Genomic DNA, 13992 nt, shown 5'->3' on the forward strand with positions numbered 1-13992 from the left:
TTAGGGGTTGTTGTCATCACAGTTCCATGTGGGCTTATCTGGCAAGTCAGCAATGTAGGTAAGATTCACAAGGGAATTGCTGAATTCTGGATCTTCATACTGAAGCTTTTCTTCAAGTTGCTCCATCAGGGAGTCAACTGTCTGTGGTTTCGCAGGAAGTATGATTTTTCTGATGTCATTTTCACAAACTATAACTCAGAGTACAGTCCTTGTCTCCATATTTATTCTCTCTACAAAGGTTAAAGAATTGGGTTGGTTTTCTTAAATTAAAGTAATAGCTTCAACAGAAAAACAGTTGTCCAATTGCATAATTCTAAACCCATCCTTGGGTTAAAGAAAATGAATTACATTTCAGTTTGTTTCTTAATAAACCCATTGATACTATTCAAACACTTGAAGTTGAATGAAATTATATGATGCTTTTGTGTCCTCCTGAAGTTTGAGAAGCAATGCTTGCTATCTTCTTACATAGTAGTCAGACATCAGCAATCAGAAATCATTTCAAAAATAAGCCTTTTTGTCTTCCAAGTAAGAATGAGAGTAAATAATTTTTCAATAATTTCAAGTCTCTTTAAGCCTGAATTATCATTCATTCAGCATATGATATAATGTTTGAGTGTAACACAGGTCCTTACACGAAGTTTATAAGAGTTCTGAGAGTTTGGTGATTGTCAGTGATAGCACATGACAGCAAAGTTCAAAAGAACGCAGGTGCTGAATGTACCAACATGTCAGATCTTTACACACAAACAGAACAGCACTGTTGATGACAAGAATTTTGAAAAAAACTGTCTGAAATCAGACAGGCCTGGAAAAGTACCAACAGATACAACCATATCTGGATTATACTTGATTCCATCAATGCTCACAGATGATGCTGTGAGGACAGGATATCAAGGGCCACCATGAGGGGCAGAAGTCTAATAAATGCCCAATTCTCATGGGCATTACCCCCAGTGGTACCTTATGAGGCAAATGTGCCTGGGATGATCTGAGGCTGATAAACTTTGTCTGAGAATTTGTAAGGTAACTGCTTGATAGCTTGAGTCAGGGATTCAAGAGATATTAATTTCCTTGATACCAAATCATTAATGCACAAGGACATTTCAATAGGGATGACACCCTCCATAAGGTTGTGCATTATGTCAGGTGGAAAACCACCAACTGTGTGAAAATGTTCCAACCTTTCACTTAACACACAGCCACCTTTCACACCATGTTCCCGACCAGACCTCCTTCTCCTGGATTTCACTCCTCTTTGCAAAGCAGAACCGACATGGGTGCTCAACACTGAAACTCTCCTGTAGTCCTGCAAAAGAATGTGCACCCAGATTATCAGATGAAACAAAAAGCAAACTTCCTTTCAAACAGTCTCCTAACTGTTCAATATATACACCATGCTTTTCAAGAGTTTCAAGGTCCCTAACAAGTGGGTGCAAGATGTCTTTGTAACCTTGATGTTAAATTGCACTATCTCTGCATAAAAATGCTAGCTGAATTTACTGAAGTGATGAAAGATCTTTTGAGGAAAGGTTGTCTAGAACCCAATAGAGAGCAAATATTTTATGTTTCTTTTGAGAAATGCCAAGGGGATTGGCAAGCTCAAATTCATCAAAATAAAGACCTAGGACAATCCTGAAGGTCTCAGTGTTGAAAAAGTCATTTTCTTGATACTGAGAGAATCCATGGCCACTTCCAGAACAGCGGAGACTCCCGGCACATGTGGCAGGGCATCCAGGCGATCACCAACTACAGAACATCACCACCTGCCTGTGACAGTGACGACTCCCTTCCAGATGCGCTGAACGACTTCTACGCTCGGTTTGAGGCACAGAACAACACAACAGCGAGGAAGACCATCCCTCCTCCAAACGACCAGGTGCTCTGTCTCACCACAGCTGATGTGAAGAGAACTCTATGCAGAGTTAACCCACGGAAGTCTGCTGGACCAGACAACATTCCTGGCAGAGTGCTGAGGGAGTGTGAGGAGCAGCTGGCATATGTCTTCACTGACATCTTCAACATCTTGCTGAGCAGCTCCATCATCCCAATGTGCCTCAAGACAATGACCATCGTCCCTGTGCCTAAGAAGTCTACGGTTTCCTGCCTCAATGACTATCAACCCGTCGCTCTCACACCAATTGTGATGAAATGCTTCGAGAGGCTCGTCCTGAGGCACATCAAGTCACAGCTACCACCCTCACTGGACCCCTTGCAGTTTGCGTATCGTCCTAACCGCTCCACGGATGACACCATCACCACAACCCTCCATCTTGCCCTCACACACCTGGACTGTAAAGACTCCTACGTTCGAATGCTGTTCATAGATTTCAGTTCAGCATTCAACACAATCATCCCTCAGTGGCTGATTGAGAAGCTGAGCCTGCTGGGCCTGAACACCTCTCTCTGCAACTGGATCCTGGATTTCCTGACTGGGAGACCTCAGTCTGTCCGGATCAGGAACAGCATCTCCAGCACCACCACACTGAGCACTGGAGCTCCTCAGGTCTGTGTGCTCAGTCCACTGCTGTTCACTCTGCTGACTCACGACTGTGCAGCAATGCACAGATCCAACCACACTGTCAAGTTCGCCGATGACACAACTGTGGTGGGTCTCATCAGTAAGAGCAGTGAGTCAGCTTACAGAGAGGAGGTGCAACATCTAACAGCCTGGTGCAGAGCCAATAACCTCTCCCTGAACGTTGACAAGACTAAAGAGATGGTGGTTGACTTCAGGAGAGCACAGAGTGACCATTCTTCGCTGTTCATCGATGGATCCTCGGTGGAGATCGTCAAGAGCACCAAATTCCTTGGTGTTCATCTGGCAGAGAACTTCACCTGGTCACTCAACACCAGCTCCATCACCAAGAAAGCCCAGCAGCGCCTCTACTTCCTGAGGAGGCTGAGGAAAGCCCATCTCCCTCCCCTCATCCTGACTGTGTTCTACAGAGGGACCATCGAGAGCGTCCTGAGCAGCTGCATCACTGCCTGGTTTGGGAACTGCACCGTCTCGGATCGCAAGACCCTTCAGTGGATAGTAAGGACAGCTGAGAAGATCATCGGAATCTCTCTCCCCTCTATCACGGACATTTACACCACACGCTGCATCTGCAAAGCTAACAGCATTGTGGCTGACCCCACACACCCCTCACACACACTCTTCACCCTCCTGCCATCTGGAAAGAGGTACCGGAGCATTCGGGCCCTCACAACCAGACTGTTGAACAGTTTCTTTCCTCAAGCCATCAGCCTCCTCAACACCCAGGACTGAACTGTAGAACAACTCTCTCTCACACACACACATAAACACACACACACACTCAAGACTGAACTGTACAAAACTCTCTGTCTGTCTCACACACATACACACACACACACACTCTCTCTCTCTCACCTGGATGGATACACTCACACACACACACACACACATAATTTAAATTGTTCATTACTTGTGGCACTACCACTACCTGTCATACGCTGCTATAGTTATACTTATGTTTATTTCTATTTGCACTACCTCAACTGCTGCTGTTGAATTTTTTTTGCACAATATTTTTTACATCATTTCTTTTTATCTTATTTTATTTCACTTATATTCCATTACACATGTTCTTTTCTTTCTTTTCGGCACTAAGTGTCCTGTGTTTTTGTGTTGCCTTTTGTTTGTATTTATTATTTTTGCACTGTCTTGTCTTCGATCTGTTTGCACCTAGCTGCACACTGTGCACTTTATGTGGCTAAGACAAACTTCTGTCCTAGCTCTGTGTTTTTTTTGTGTTTGATCTTTATGTTGTATGTTTCTGTAGCACCAGGTCCTGGTGAAACGTTATTTCATTTCACTATGTACTGCGTCAGCTATATGTGGTTGAAATGACAATAAAGCTTCTTGAATCTTGAATCTTGAGTGCCATCTCTGTAAGTCTTAAATTCATTAACTAATCGATCATTGCAAAGAACCCTATATAGAATGTCAGCCCAGTTTAGCATTTTCTGCAACATTTGCAGAACTGGCACATAAGAGACTGACTCTGAATCAAGCTTGTATTCAACTGGCATGGCAATCAGAAATTCACTCTGAAAATATGATGCTCCTCTGCTTATTGTGGAAAGAGGCTCACCATCTTTGGTCATTGTCAAGATGAAAGAAGTAAAATTTGATTTATATGTTGAATTATTTCCTGTGCAGCCAAGTCAGAAACATGCAAAATCACCTGCATTTTGAGAGAGTGAGGCTATAATTTGAGAAAGAGTGAGGCTCCAACTGAGGACGCAATTCATCAAAGTTTTCAATCTCTATATCATTTATCTCCAAAAGTTCATCTACAGGATCAGCGCTCAAGGGCTGTTCTTGTTGCACATTATCTACACTGTGTGTAGCAACATACAAGAGAACGTCAGATTTTAACTGCCTCTGATCAAATGCTCCATGCTCTCTACATTTATGGGAATTAAATGTAGAGTAGATATTGCTCTCAAAATTGCAATTGTTGTAGGGAAACTGCACAGTTCTATGATTTTTGAGATGCTGCCGCAAATGAGAAAAAAAATAGACTCTGTGCAGGGCTCCTCAAAACTGCAAAGTGGGCAGTGAAATATCAAAGGGATGTTATCACATGGACTGGATAGGCTACCATGTGCCTGATGTGAAAGATGTTTTGTTAAGTGTACACTTATTGCATTAAATGATTTGAATGAGCACAGACAATCTGTGTAGAGACATGGAATTGGAGTACTTCTAGTGTAGCTTCCATGTTTTATTCTGTAGTGTTTCAACAGCTGAGCCCACTTTTCACATGAAAACAAGCAAAACCTACACTTCCACTTCATGAATTTAAGTCCCCAAAATAAGCATACACTAAATAAAAAACACAAAATATGGTACATGCTTGTTAATTAAGCTATCTTAATTCAGGCATCATGTTGTTCATTTCCATGTGAACCACACGTGCGGATCAAACGTTCTAGAAAGAATGTTCATAAAGGCCGCACAGGTTTTTACATATCATTAATAATAAACCATGAACTTACAACCGATTAAAATAGCTTAGAAATGTAATAAAACAAGTGTTCAGTAAAAGTCGATTTTTGCAACGTAGCACTGGTCACATTTGACATAAAACTACTTCAGTGTGCCTTTTTATGTCTTTTCCTCTTTCCACACAACTAGCAAATAAAATTGTATTTAAGTTGTAAGAGACACTGATGTTTATAAACAGATCATTGTGAGCATACCTAGTCATTCTACTACATCCCTAAAACGTGCTGTTCTTTGAGTTCTTCTTCGTCAATGTCTTCTCCAAACACCTGTGTTCTGTCACATTGCGCATGCATGAGACAAAAGCGTGTTTAAGAAATTAGAAGAGTAATTCTAATTGTGATAGTAATAATAATTGTAATAGTAATTGTTTCGTCCTATGCTGAAACTTAACCAAAGGCCAGTAAATATATCAAGCTCTGTTCATACAAATATGGTGGATTGTGATGTAGCAGCAGCTGATTGGCAATAAGCTTAAATCTTACTGGTTTCCAGGTTATTTTATAGCGCAAAGGGGAAAAAGACCCAGAACCTATAAATAAATAAATAAATAAATACTCTTAAGTACTCTTAAGTTTAGTTCACACTACACAGTCTAATCAATTTAAATCAACAAATTTTCTAAAGTCAGTTAAATTTACAAGTTTTTCTTGAGTAGATTCAACAATTACTTTTTACAGTGCATGTGTTTGACTGGTCTATACCACAAAAAGAAAATACTGTATATTACTGTTAAATTCTATGGTAACCTGCTTAAGATTTTACAAGTATGTTACTGTATCGTACTGTTTGGAAAAACAGTATGTTGCTGTTAGAATTTGGATGTAATTTTACAGTCTGTCACTGCTCGAAGTCCATGTTCATAGCTTGATATTGGCTAATATGGCCCACAAAAATTAATTTTGTTATAAATCATGATCATTTCTGAAAGTAATTGAATGAAAACATTCAGGGGGAAAAACACTATCTTATCTCTATTATCCCAATAGGTGGCAAAATAAGTCAACAAACATTTTTTTATATACAGTATTATATATATAATCATGATATACTGTGTAATCCCAGGTAAGTTCATTTCAGGTCCAGGTTGTAACAGTACAAAATGTGAAAAAAATATATAAGCACTTAAAAATGTATATTTCTTTGCAGTATGTCTTTCAATAGATTATGCAGTATGTTGGCGATATATCCATGTGTACAATCAGAATATAGTATGTAGATGCTGATAAATGAACGGATTCAAGAGGAAATGTGTTTTTTGGTCACTAATCTGGTTTTATTTCTGGCCCACTTGTTCATTTCTTTGGCATGTCCCATGTTATCTTTTCTTGGTGAAACTACTTTCTCTGTTGTCCTGGTTTCATGGTTGTTAAATTTTTTTAGCTACTTATTTGGGTAAACAGGTTCATTACATAATTATAGATACTTTAATGTAATGAACGTGAACAGAGTCAGAAACTTTAATTTAATGAAATACTTTGCAATTGTAGATTTAAATCAATCATGAGTAACCGAAAGGAAACAGTTACATGGAGGAAACCTTTGAGATGACATGAGGAAGAAACTTTATGACTTTAACTTATTAGAGAATACAGGTTGTAGCTACTCAGGCAGTGAGGGCTTAACAGACATACATGAGACAGCGAAGGTTAAAATTCACAGTGTATTTATTTGGTGCACATAGGGAAAAAAAGAATCTTTGAGTACAAAATTCAGTGAAAATAGAAAAAGGAGCAAAATAGGGAAAACATGGTTACACAGCCATGGTTGATGGTTGATGGCTGAAAGGGGCTGAAAGGGGTCCAGGTACGGTGGAGCAGTGACGAGTGCAATGGCTTAGGGATGTGTTCCCTAAGTGTCAGGATGGCCGAGCGGTCTAAGGCGCCAGACTCAAGGTTCAAACCTTCCCCCTGATGTAAGGAGGATTCTGGTCTCCGAATGGAGGCGTGGGTTCGAATCCCACTTCTGACATGATCCTTTAGGGGCAGTGGTGGCTCAGGTGGTTAAGATCAGGGGTTCAAGCACCAGCACTGCCAAGTTGCCACTGTTGGGCCCTTGAGCAAGGCCCTTAACCCTCTCTGCTCCAGGGGCGCCCTGCACTCTGACCCCAACCTCCAAGGATGGGATATGCGAAGAAAGAATTTCACTGTAATGTATATGTGAAAAATAAAGGCTATTTCATTCTTTTTCATTTCATTTCTTCGGTCTCCAACAGCTTTGCCATGCTTCACTCGCTCCACACCGCAGCCATGTGCTCCTCTGCTATCCAAAACATTGATGGTGCTGAACCAGCACAGTCTGTTCAGGTTTTTTATCAAGAAGAAAAACCTTAAAACATGTATCTTCAATTCAGTAAAACTTTCAATATAACAGAACTGTCAAAATTTTTGTACAGTGCAGCTGGATTTCCTGTCACTGTGGGTTAGGGTTAGAGCAGAGTAGCATAGTGCAGAGTCTGATACAGTTGCAGAGGAGATGAACAAATCCCCCTTTTTTCTCCATGGACTTTAATGTTGAATCAGAAAAAAACACTTTAGTCTAAAGTGAACAGTTGTTTTATATGTCTGAAATTAGTTTAGCTCCTGAGATTAACAATGGCAAGGGTTAAATATTTGTGCAGTATGAATGATAGAAGAACAGGCAGAGCCTATATTACAGAAGGTGCTCTTGTACTTGTCAGACCATAAGATAACCAAGTTCGCCATCTTGTGTTCATCAAGAAACATATCTTTCTTTTCCTCTATTTATGCTATTTATATTCTTGAGTCTACAAAACTTTCCCTAGGTTCTACCTAGCTTTAACCTTGCCATTTTAAAAAACATGTCCCCACCAAGAGATGTCAGAGTGACCATTTTAGCAATTATAAAGGAAACCCAGCAAATCTGTACACTCTATAGATTACACTGATCACCTGCTTAGATACAGAACTGCTCTGAACAGCAGCTGGTCAGCGTATTTCTCTAATATCAATAATGCCAGCTGTAATAATTGATTTATTTTGAAGATGAGAGCCCGAGCTGCTTCTTTATATTTTCTGTAGTGTAGTGGTTATCACGTTTGCCTAACACGCGAAAGGCCCCCCTGTTCAAAACCGGGCAGAAACAACCCAAGGCTTTTGAGCTTTGCTTCAGTATGCGTCCACTCGTCCTAATCGGCACCCTGAAGGCGACTGGAGCAGTTTCTCCACAATGTGATGCCTAGTTTGAAATGCGCTTTAGTGCTTAGAAAATGAACAAGTGTCTACTTCAAATCAAGCAGCGCTTAGGGGCTTTTGCTGCAGGCTGCAAGCCATCACTTACACCGCAATTGTAAATCGGAAAGAGCTCTCACCAAAGAACTCTGGCCAAAGCCTGTCAAATGCAACTGGTGGACTTTGCCGTTCCGTTTTGACTTTCGAGAACGGGCAGAAACAAGCCTTGAGCTTTGCTCCAGTAAGAGCCCACTTGTCCTAATCAGGACAAGACTAGAGCAGTTTCTCCACTATGTGGTGCCTAGCTTCAAATGGGCTTTAGTGCATGAACAAGTGTTTGCTTGTTCGAGTCGAGCAACAAGTAGGGCTGTTTTTTTTTGGCCTCAGGCAGCAAGCAACCACTTAGAACACAAGTGGAAATCACTTGTGGAAAGACCTCTCACAAGCAGAGAAGCCTTCGTCACACTCTTGCCAAAGCCCGCTAAACGCAGCTGGCGGACTGTCCTGTTCCGTTTGCCTTTTCAAGGGCAGCCCTCGTACTTTTGCCACGCTCCAACATGCGGCTTAAAGGTCGTGCGTTGGCCGGGAATCGAACCCGGGTCAACTGCTTGGAAGGCAGCTATGCTCACCACTATACCACCAACGCCTGAGGCCGCATACTCATTACTCGGTTGAAGGAACGCTTAAGCCTTTGCGTTGATCGATTATTTATTTATTTACTTACTTTGCGGTTCCCCCGCTGAAAGGAAACGCTTTCCTTCACTTCTGTTTCTGTAGTGTAGTGGTTATCATGTTCGCCTCACACGCGAAAGGTCCCCGGTTTGAAACTGGGCAGAAACTTCCTTTGGTGGTCAGGGGCTTGTGCTTTGCGTCGAATAAGACTCGAGTATTGCGCTCTGTAACACCCGTGCCTTGGGAACAAGCAGAAACTGAGATCCGGCCCCACTCCCACATAGTTTCTGTAGCGTGACTGTTTTCACGTTTTCTGCTCATTTGCACTGGCGAACAAAAGTCTTGATATTGTCTTTTTTTTGTTTTCTATTTTGGTTTAATTGATTTATTTTGAAGATGAGAGCCCGAACAGCTTCTTTGTAGTTTCTGTAGTTTAGTGGTTATCACGTTCGCCTAACACGCGAAAGGCCCCCGGTTCGAAACCGGGCAGAAACAACCCAAGGCTTTTGAGCTTTGCTTCAGTATGCGTCCACTCGTCCTAATCGGCACCCTGAAGGCGACTGTAGCAGTTTCTCCACAATGTGATGCCTAGTTTGAAATGCGCTTTAGTGCATAGAAAATGAACAAGTGTCTACTTCAAATCAAGCAGGGCGTAGGGGCTTTTGCTGCAGGCCGCAAGCCATCACTTACACCGCAATTGGAAATCGGAAAGAGCTCTCACCAAAGAACTCTGGCCAAAGCCTGTCAAATGCAACTGGTGGACATTGCTGTTCCGTTTAGACTTTCGAGACCGGGCAGAAACAAGCCTTGAGCTTTGCTCCAGTAAGAGCCCACTTGTCCTAATCAGGACCCTGAAGGTGACATACTCACAATTTGCTACTTTTTAAAAAACATGTGTTCATTCATATCTAAGAATATTGTATTTTGCAATAATAAAAATGTTTACTCACCCAGTGAAAGCCACAGATACATGAATATAACAGTGAACATGATGACTGGTCTCAGCTGATTGAAAATATTCTTTCTTTACTCTGATATGTTAACATCATAAAGGTTCATGAAGCTCCACCCCACAGCATCACATGACAGTGTCAGTGATGTTAGTGTTGATTCTTATTGAAACATCCTGGCTTTACATTCATTTGGAACCTGTCCTGAACATGCAGTAAACAAACAATAACAGAATGAAAGATTTTTAATAAGGAGAAATATTTATTCCATTTCATAACATTAATCAATAATTGAATTAGAAAATACTTTGTTGTGTGGATTATAAATAGTGCATCTACTTTGGGATATTTTGGGTTATTTGTTTATTTTGAAGCCTGTTTGTTAAATAGGATTACAAACATATTGGGGAGTATTTCACTGAGGTGAGGAACAAACCAGCCTCTTTTCTTTCTTGTGTCTATTATTTTTTAATCAATCTCATTTGATTTCTTATTAATATCAATATTCTGCTTAAAAAAATCACCGTCCCAAAAATCAATCATCCCATAACCTTGTACTCCAGTACATGTTAATTCTGAACTAATGCATGTACTAATCTCAAACTAATAAAGAGCTAACCTTAACTATGCTGTGAGTTTTATAAATTCATGTGGGAATAATACCACCTCACATACATTTCACACACACACACACATATATATCATGGATATTTCCTTGCTAGACCACCAGAGGGCAGCACTGAACATTAGAGTTGAACTCTATTTTGGTTCTATGTTCATTTCCCCTGTTCAGTTGGTTCACCTGTTTAGTGTTATGTGAGTAGTGACACAGGAATTAGCTTCCCGAGTTAAGCTCCTTAGCTGTACCTTGTAATTGCCTAGCTTCTGTTTGACGCACGTTTGTTTGCCTAGCCTAACCTAGCGTAGCCTAGCCTAAACTAGCTTAGCATAGCCTAGCCTAGTTTATTTCCGAATCAGGTTTTGGTTTGCTTTATTTTACTGCAGTTTCTGCTTCTATGTAGTAGTTTATTCAGCAGAATAAAAGACAAATACAAAGTTATAAAAATGAAATGTGTTAAAATGTCTGTGTATTGATAAATCCTTTATTATAAGAAGAGGAATTGTGGGATCTTTTGATTCTGTTCGCCAAAAAGATTCGCTTAAATTCATTTACTGATGTTCTCAGTGACTCTTCATAAGTTACATCATTACACCAGTTGGTGTTTCAGTCTGTCAATACATTCATTTAAAAAAAAAAAGGTTTCAGGAGACAAGTCTTAGTATTATAATTGATTCGAATTGGCATGTCGACTTTTAAGAGGTCTGATAAAGTTATTTTCAAGGAAGCCATTTCAGGCAGTGAGAGAGGATCGAGCGATACAAATGTAATTTGGAAAAAAATACACATTTTTATGTTAGTGTATTAAATAGTTTTAATACAATAATTTAGCCATCTAGCCAATGTAGCCATCAGTCATTTCAGAATAACAGTCTCTGTTTCTTTCCTGACAATGTTGGCATCTTCATCCTTTGGTCCAATTTTATCTGCAAAACTGCCTGGTGTAAGAAGAACATAAAGAAATATATCAGTGAAGTATTTTTTGCAAATCATATAATAAAAAATAAAAAAATGACTAGATTAATACAAATGGTAATTAATCAATATAATTTATAAACAGATTAAATGTCATTGTAATAATTATTATAACAGATGAAAAATAAATGACCTGTAACTAGAGTGAGAATCAGTGGTATGTATCTCACTATGTACAGTAAGTTGTATAGTTGATCCATTTCTGAACACAGCTCTGTGAGGATTCTGTATAATAGTGCTGTATGTGCTGAACTTTACACGTCTCTAGAAGGACACACCCAGGAAGTGATGTTGTATTTTTCAGATTCCATCTAAAATAAACCAAATAAATCAAATATAGCATTAATATTCTAACTTTAATGGTACAAGAATGTCCAGAACAGAGCGTTTACTGGGTTTCTGATCCACAGTGTCCACTGGGTCCATGCAATAATAACCAGTTACACAACAAACTAGCTGTATGAGGAGTTGTTAGTGAAGTGCAGTTTGGGCTTTATTCTACAAACAATACAACATTGGTTAACCTCTAATATTGTGTCCATTAAAATATTACATTTGATGGTTAAATGATGGTTAATGTTACAGGTTGATGTTACAGGTTGATGATGAAGTGAATGTAAAAGTGTAAATATCTCCATCTTGTGAGAAAAGCATGGCTCTTAAGTTGGTAAAAGGAAAAGAAGAGTAAAGCTCAGTGTAATCACTGCTTGACTCGTATGAACATTTTAGAATAACAGAGTCTGTTTCTTTTCTGACAATGCTGGCATCTTCATCGGTCAGCCCAATTTAATCTGCTAAACTGCCCATTATAAAGAAGAATATAAATAAACTATTTAGTAGAATAACAAGTAAACTCTATGTCACAATTGTTTACTGTGAAAAGTAGCAACATCATCTCAGAGAATGTGAGCAGGTTGTGTGGTGCTCTAGTTCTAGACCCACAATAAGATAAGTGACTGCGCCATCTTGTGTTCACTGAAGAGAAAAACCTTAACACATTAATAAATAGTTTTATAATTTAGCAATTTAAAATCTCTCTCTCTCTCTTTCACACACACACACACACACACATTTTCATGAAAAAAAGGGATTTAAGGGAGAGACACACTTCAGCAGGTAAAAGATAGTGTAGTGTGTGAACATTATCTGTGAGTGAGCATGTAGTGAACACACCCCTATTACACCAATAAACTGATCACATGCAATTACAATTTTGTAGTATGAAAGGTTCAGTGACAACAGCCTATGCAGGATTATAAAGGAAATAAAAGATTTAAACATTGCTTGGTGAAATATGTTTATGGCTTGTTAAAGTTGGGCTTTCAAACTACATAATACTTAAATAAGTAATAAGTAATTGTTCTTTATTATAACAATGACACAACACCACACTACAAGAAAACACTTTAAGCAGAAGGATTTTAACAGTGTGATAGCACAGTGACACAGCAGGTCGTGTTGCTGCATCACAGCTTCAGGATCCCCAGTTTGATGATGAGTTCAGGTTACTGTCAGTTTGTGTGCAGTTTTGCATCACCTCCAAAAAACATGACAGTAGTAAATTTACTAATAAATTCACTATGTGTAAATAAGTATGTGAAAGGGTTTGTGTATGGAGCTCTGCAAAGGACTGACATCCCATTCAGGGTGTTTCCTACCTCATGTGTGGGACAAACTCCATATCAACCATGACCCTGATCAGTAGAGAGAAAGAGAGAATCCCCCAAAAGGACATGTAACTTTCTCTAAAGCATTGGCAAAACTTCTTTATATATAACAAAACTGTGTGAAAGTTTTTGTACAGTGCAGCTGGATTTCCTGTCACTGTGGGCTCCAGAGCACAGTAGTATAGAGCAGAGTCTGATACAGCAGCAGAGGAGATGATCAGATCCACTTTCGTACTCGTTTTATCTGGTTTTATGGACAATCGTAGATGAGGTGGTTGAGCCTCAGTGACATAACTACCACTTTCATCAGTTAGCAGCAGAAACTCAGGTCTTGATCCAGGTTTTTGTCGATACCAGTGGAGACTGTTAACTGATCCAGTATATGTGCAGGACAGTGAGATGTTGCTGCCTTCCATTGAAAATACATTGGTTTGATCTGGTTTAATGTTATTGTCAGCAGCCTCTGCTATAAAAACATTACAACAATATTGTGATATTTTAATCATAAATGACACATTTCACATGGAAAATTGTGTCTTCTTAATTAGTAAAAATAATATTTTGTGTGCAGTGTATATGACTTACCAACATCAGCAAGAGTGAAAAACACCACGAAGAGGAACAACATTGTTTTCCTGAGTGTTTAGTTCAAACCTCTAGCTTTAGAAATGAATGTCAGTGTTACTATTTGATGTACATCTCCACCTCTAGCTCCACCTACTTGTATTTATGCATATTCATGATAACTGTTCTATACTCAACATTTTGACATTATGAGTTTGGATCTCTCTCTCTCTCTCTCTCTCTCTCTCTTTCTCTCATTAATAAAATAAGAATATTTTAATGGAGATTGCCACAGCAACATATGTCATGTTCTCCTAGA

At 39.5% G+C, this 13992-nt stretch overlaps 4 non-coding genes and 1 gene segment (V, D, J or C); 3 read left to right on the forward strand and 2 right to left on the reverse strand.

Moving 5' to 3' along the window:
* Positions 1-13992, reverse strand: part of LOC131355853 (T cell receptor alpha variable 12-3-like) — a 41377-nt gene continuing 27385 nt past the window's right edge. The window contains 1 exon segment of the V gene segment in view: positions 1-169. Coding sequence covers positions 1-169 — 169 coding nt within the window.
* trnal-caa (transfer RNA leucine (anticodon CAA)) lies at positions 6893-7006 on the forward strand. Its single transcript has 2 exons — positions 6893-6930; positions 6961-7006. It is a non-coding gene; the product is annotated as a tRNA-Leu (tRNA).
* On the reverse strand, positions 8801-8872 carry trnag-ucc (transfer RNA glycine (anticodon UCC)). The gene has a single exon. It is a non-coding gene; the product is annotated as a tRNA-Gly (tRNA).
* On the forward strand, positions 8994-9066 carry trnav-cac (transfer RNA valine (anticodon CAC)). The gene has a single exon. It is a non-coding gene; the product is annotated as a tRNA-Val (tRNA).
* On the forward strand, positions 9321-9393 carry trnav-aac (transfer RNA valine (anticodon AAC)). The gene has a single exon. It is a non-coding gene; the product is annotated as a tRNA-Val (tRNA).

Source organism: Hemibagrus wyckioides, linkage group LG07, assembly GCF_019097595.1.
Source record: "Hemibagrus wyckioides isolate EC202008001 linkage group LG07, SWU_Hwy_1.0, whole genome shotgun sequence".
NCBI classification, from domain to species: domain Eukaryota; kingdom Metazoa; phylum Chordata; class Actinopteri; order Siluriformes; family Bagridae; genus Hemibagrus; species Hemibagrus wyckioides.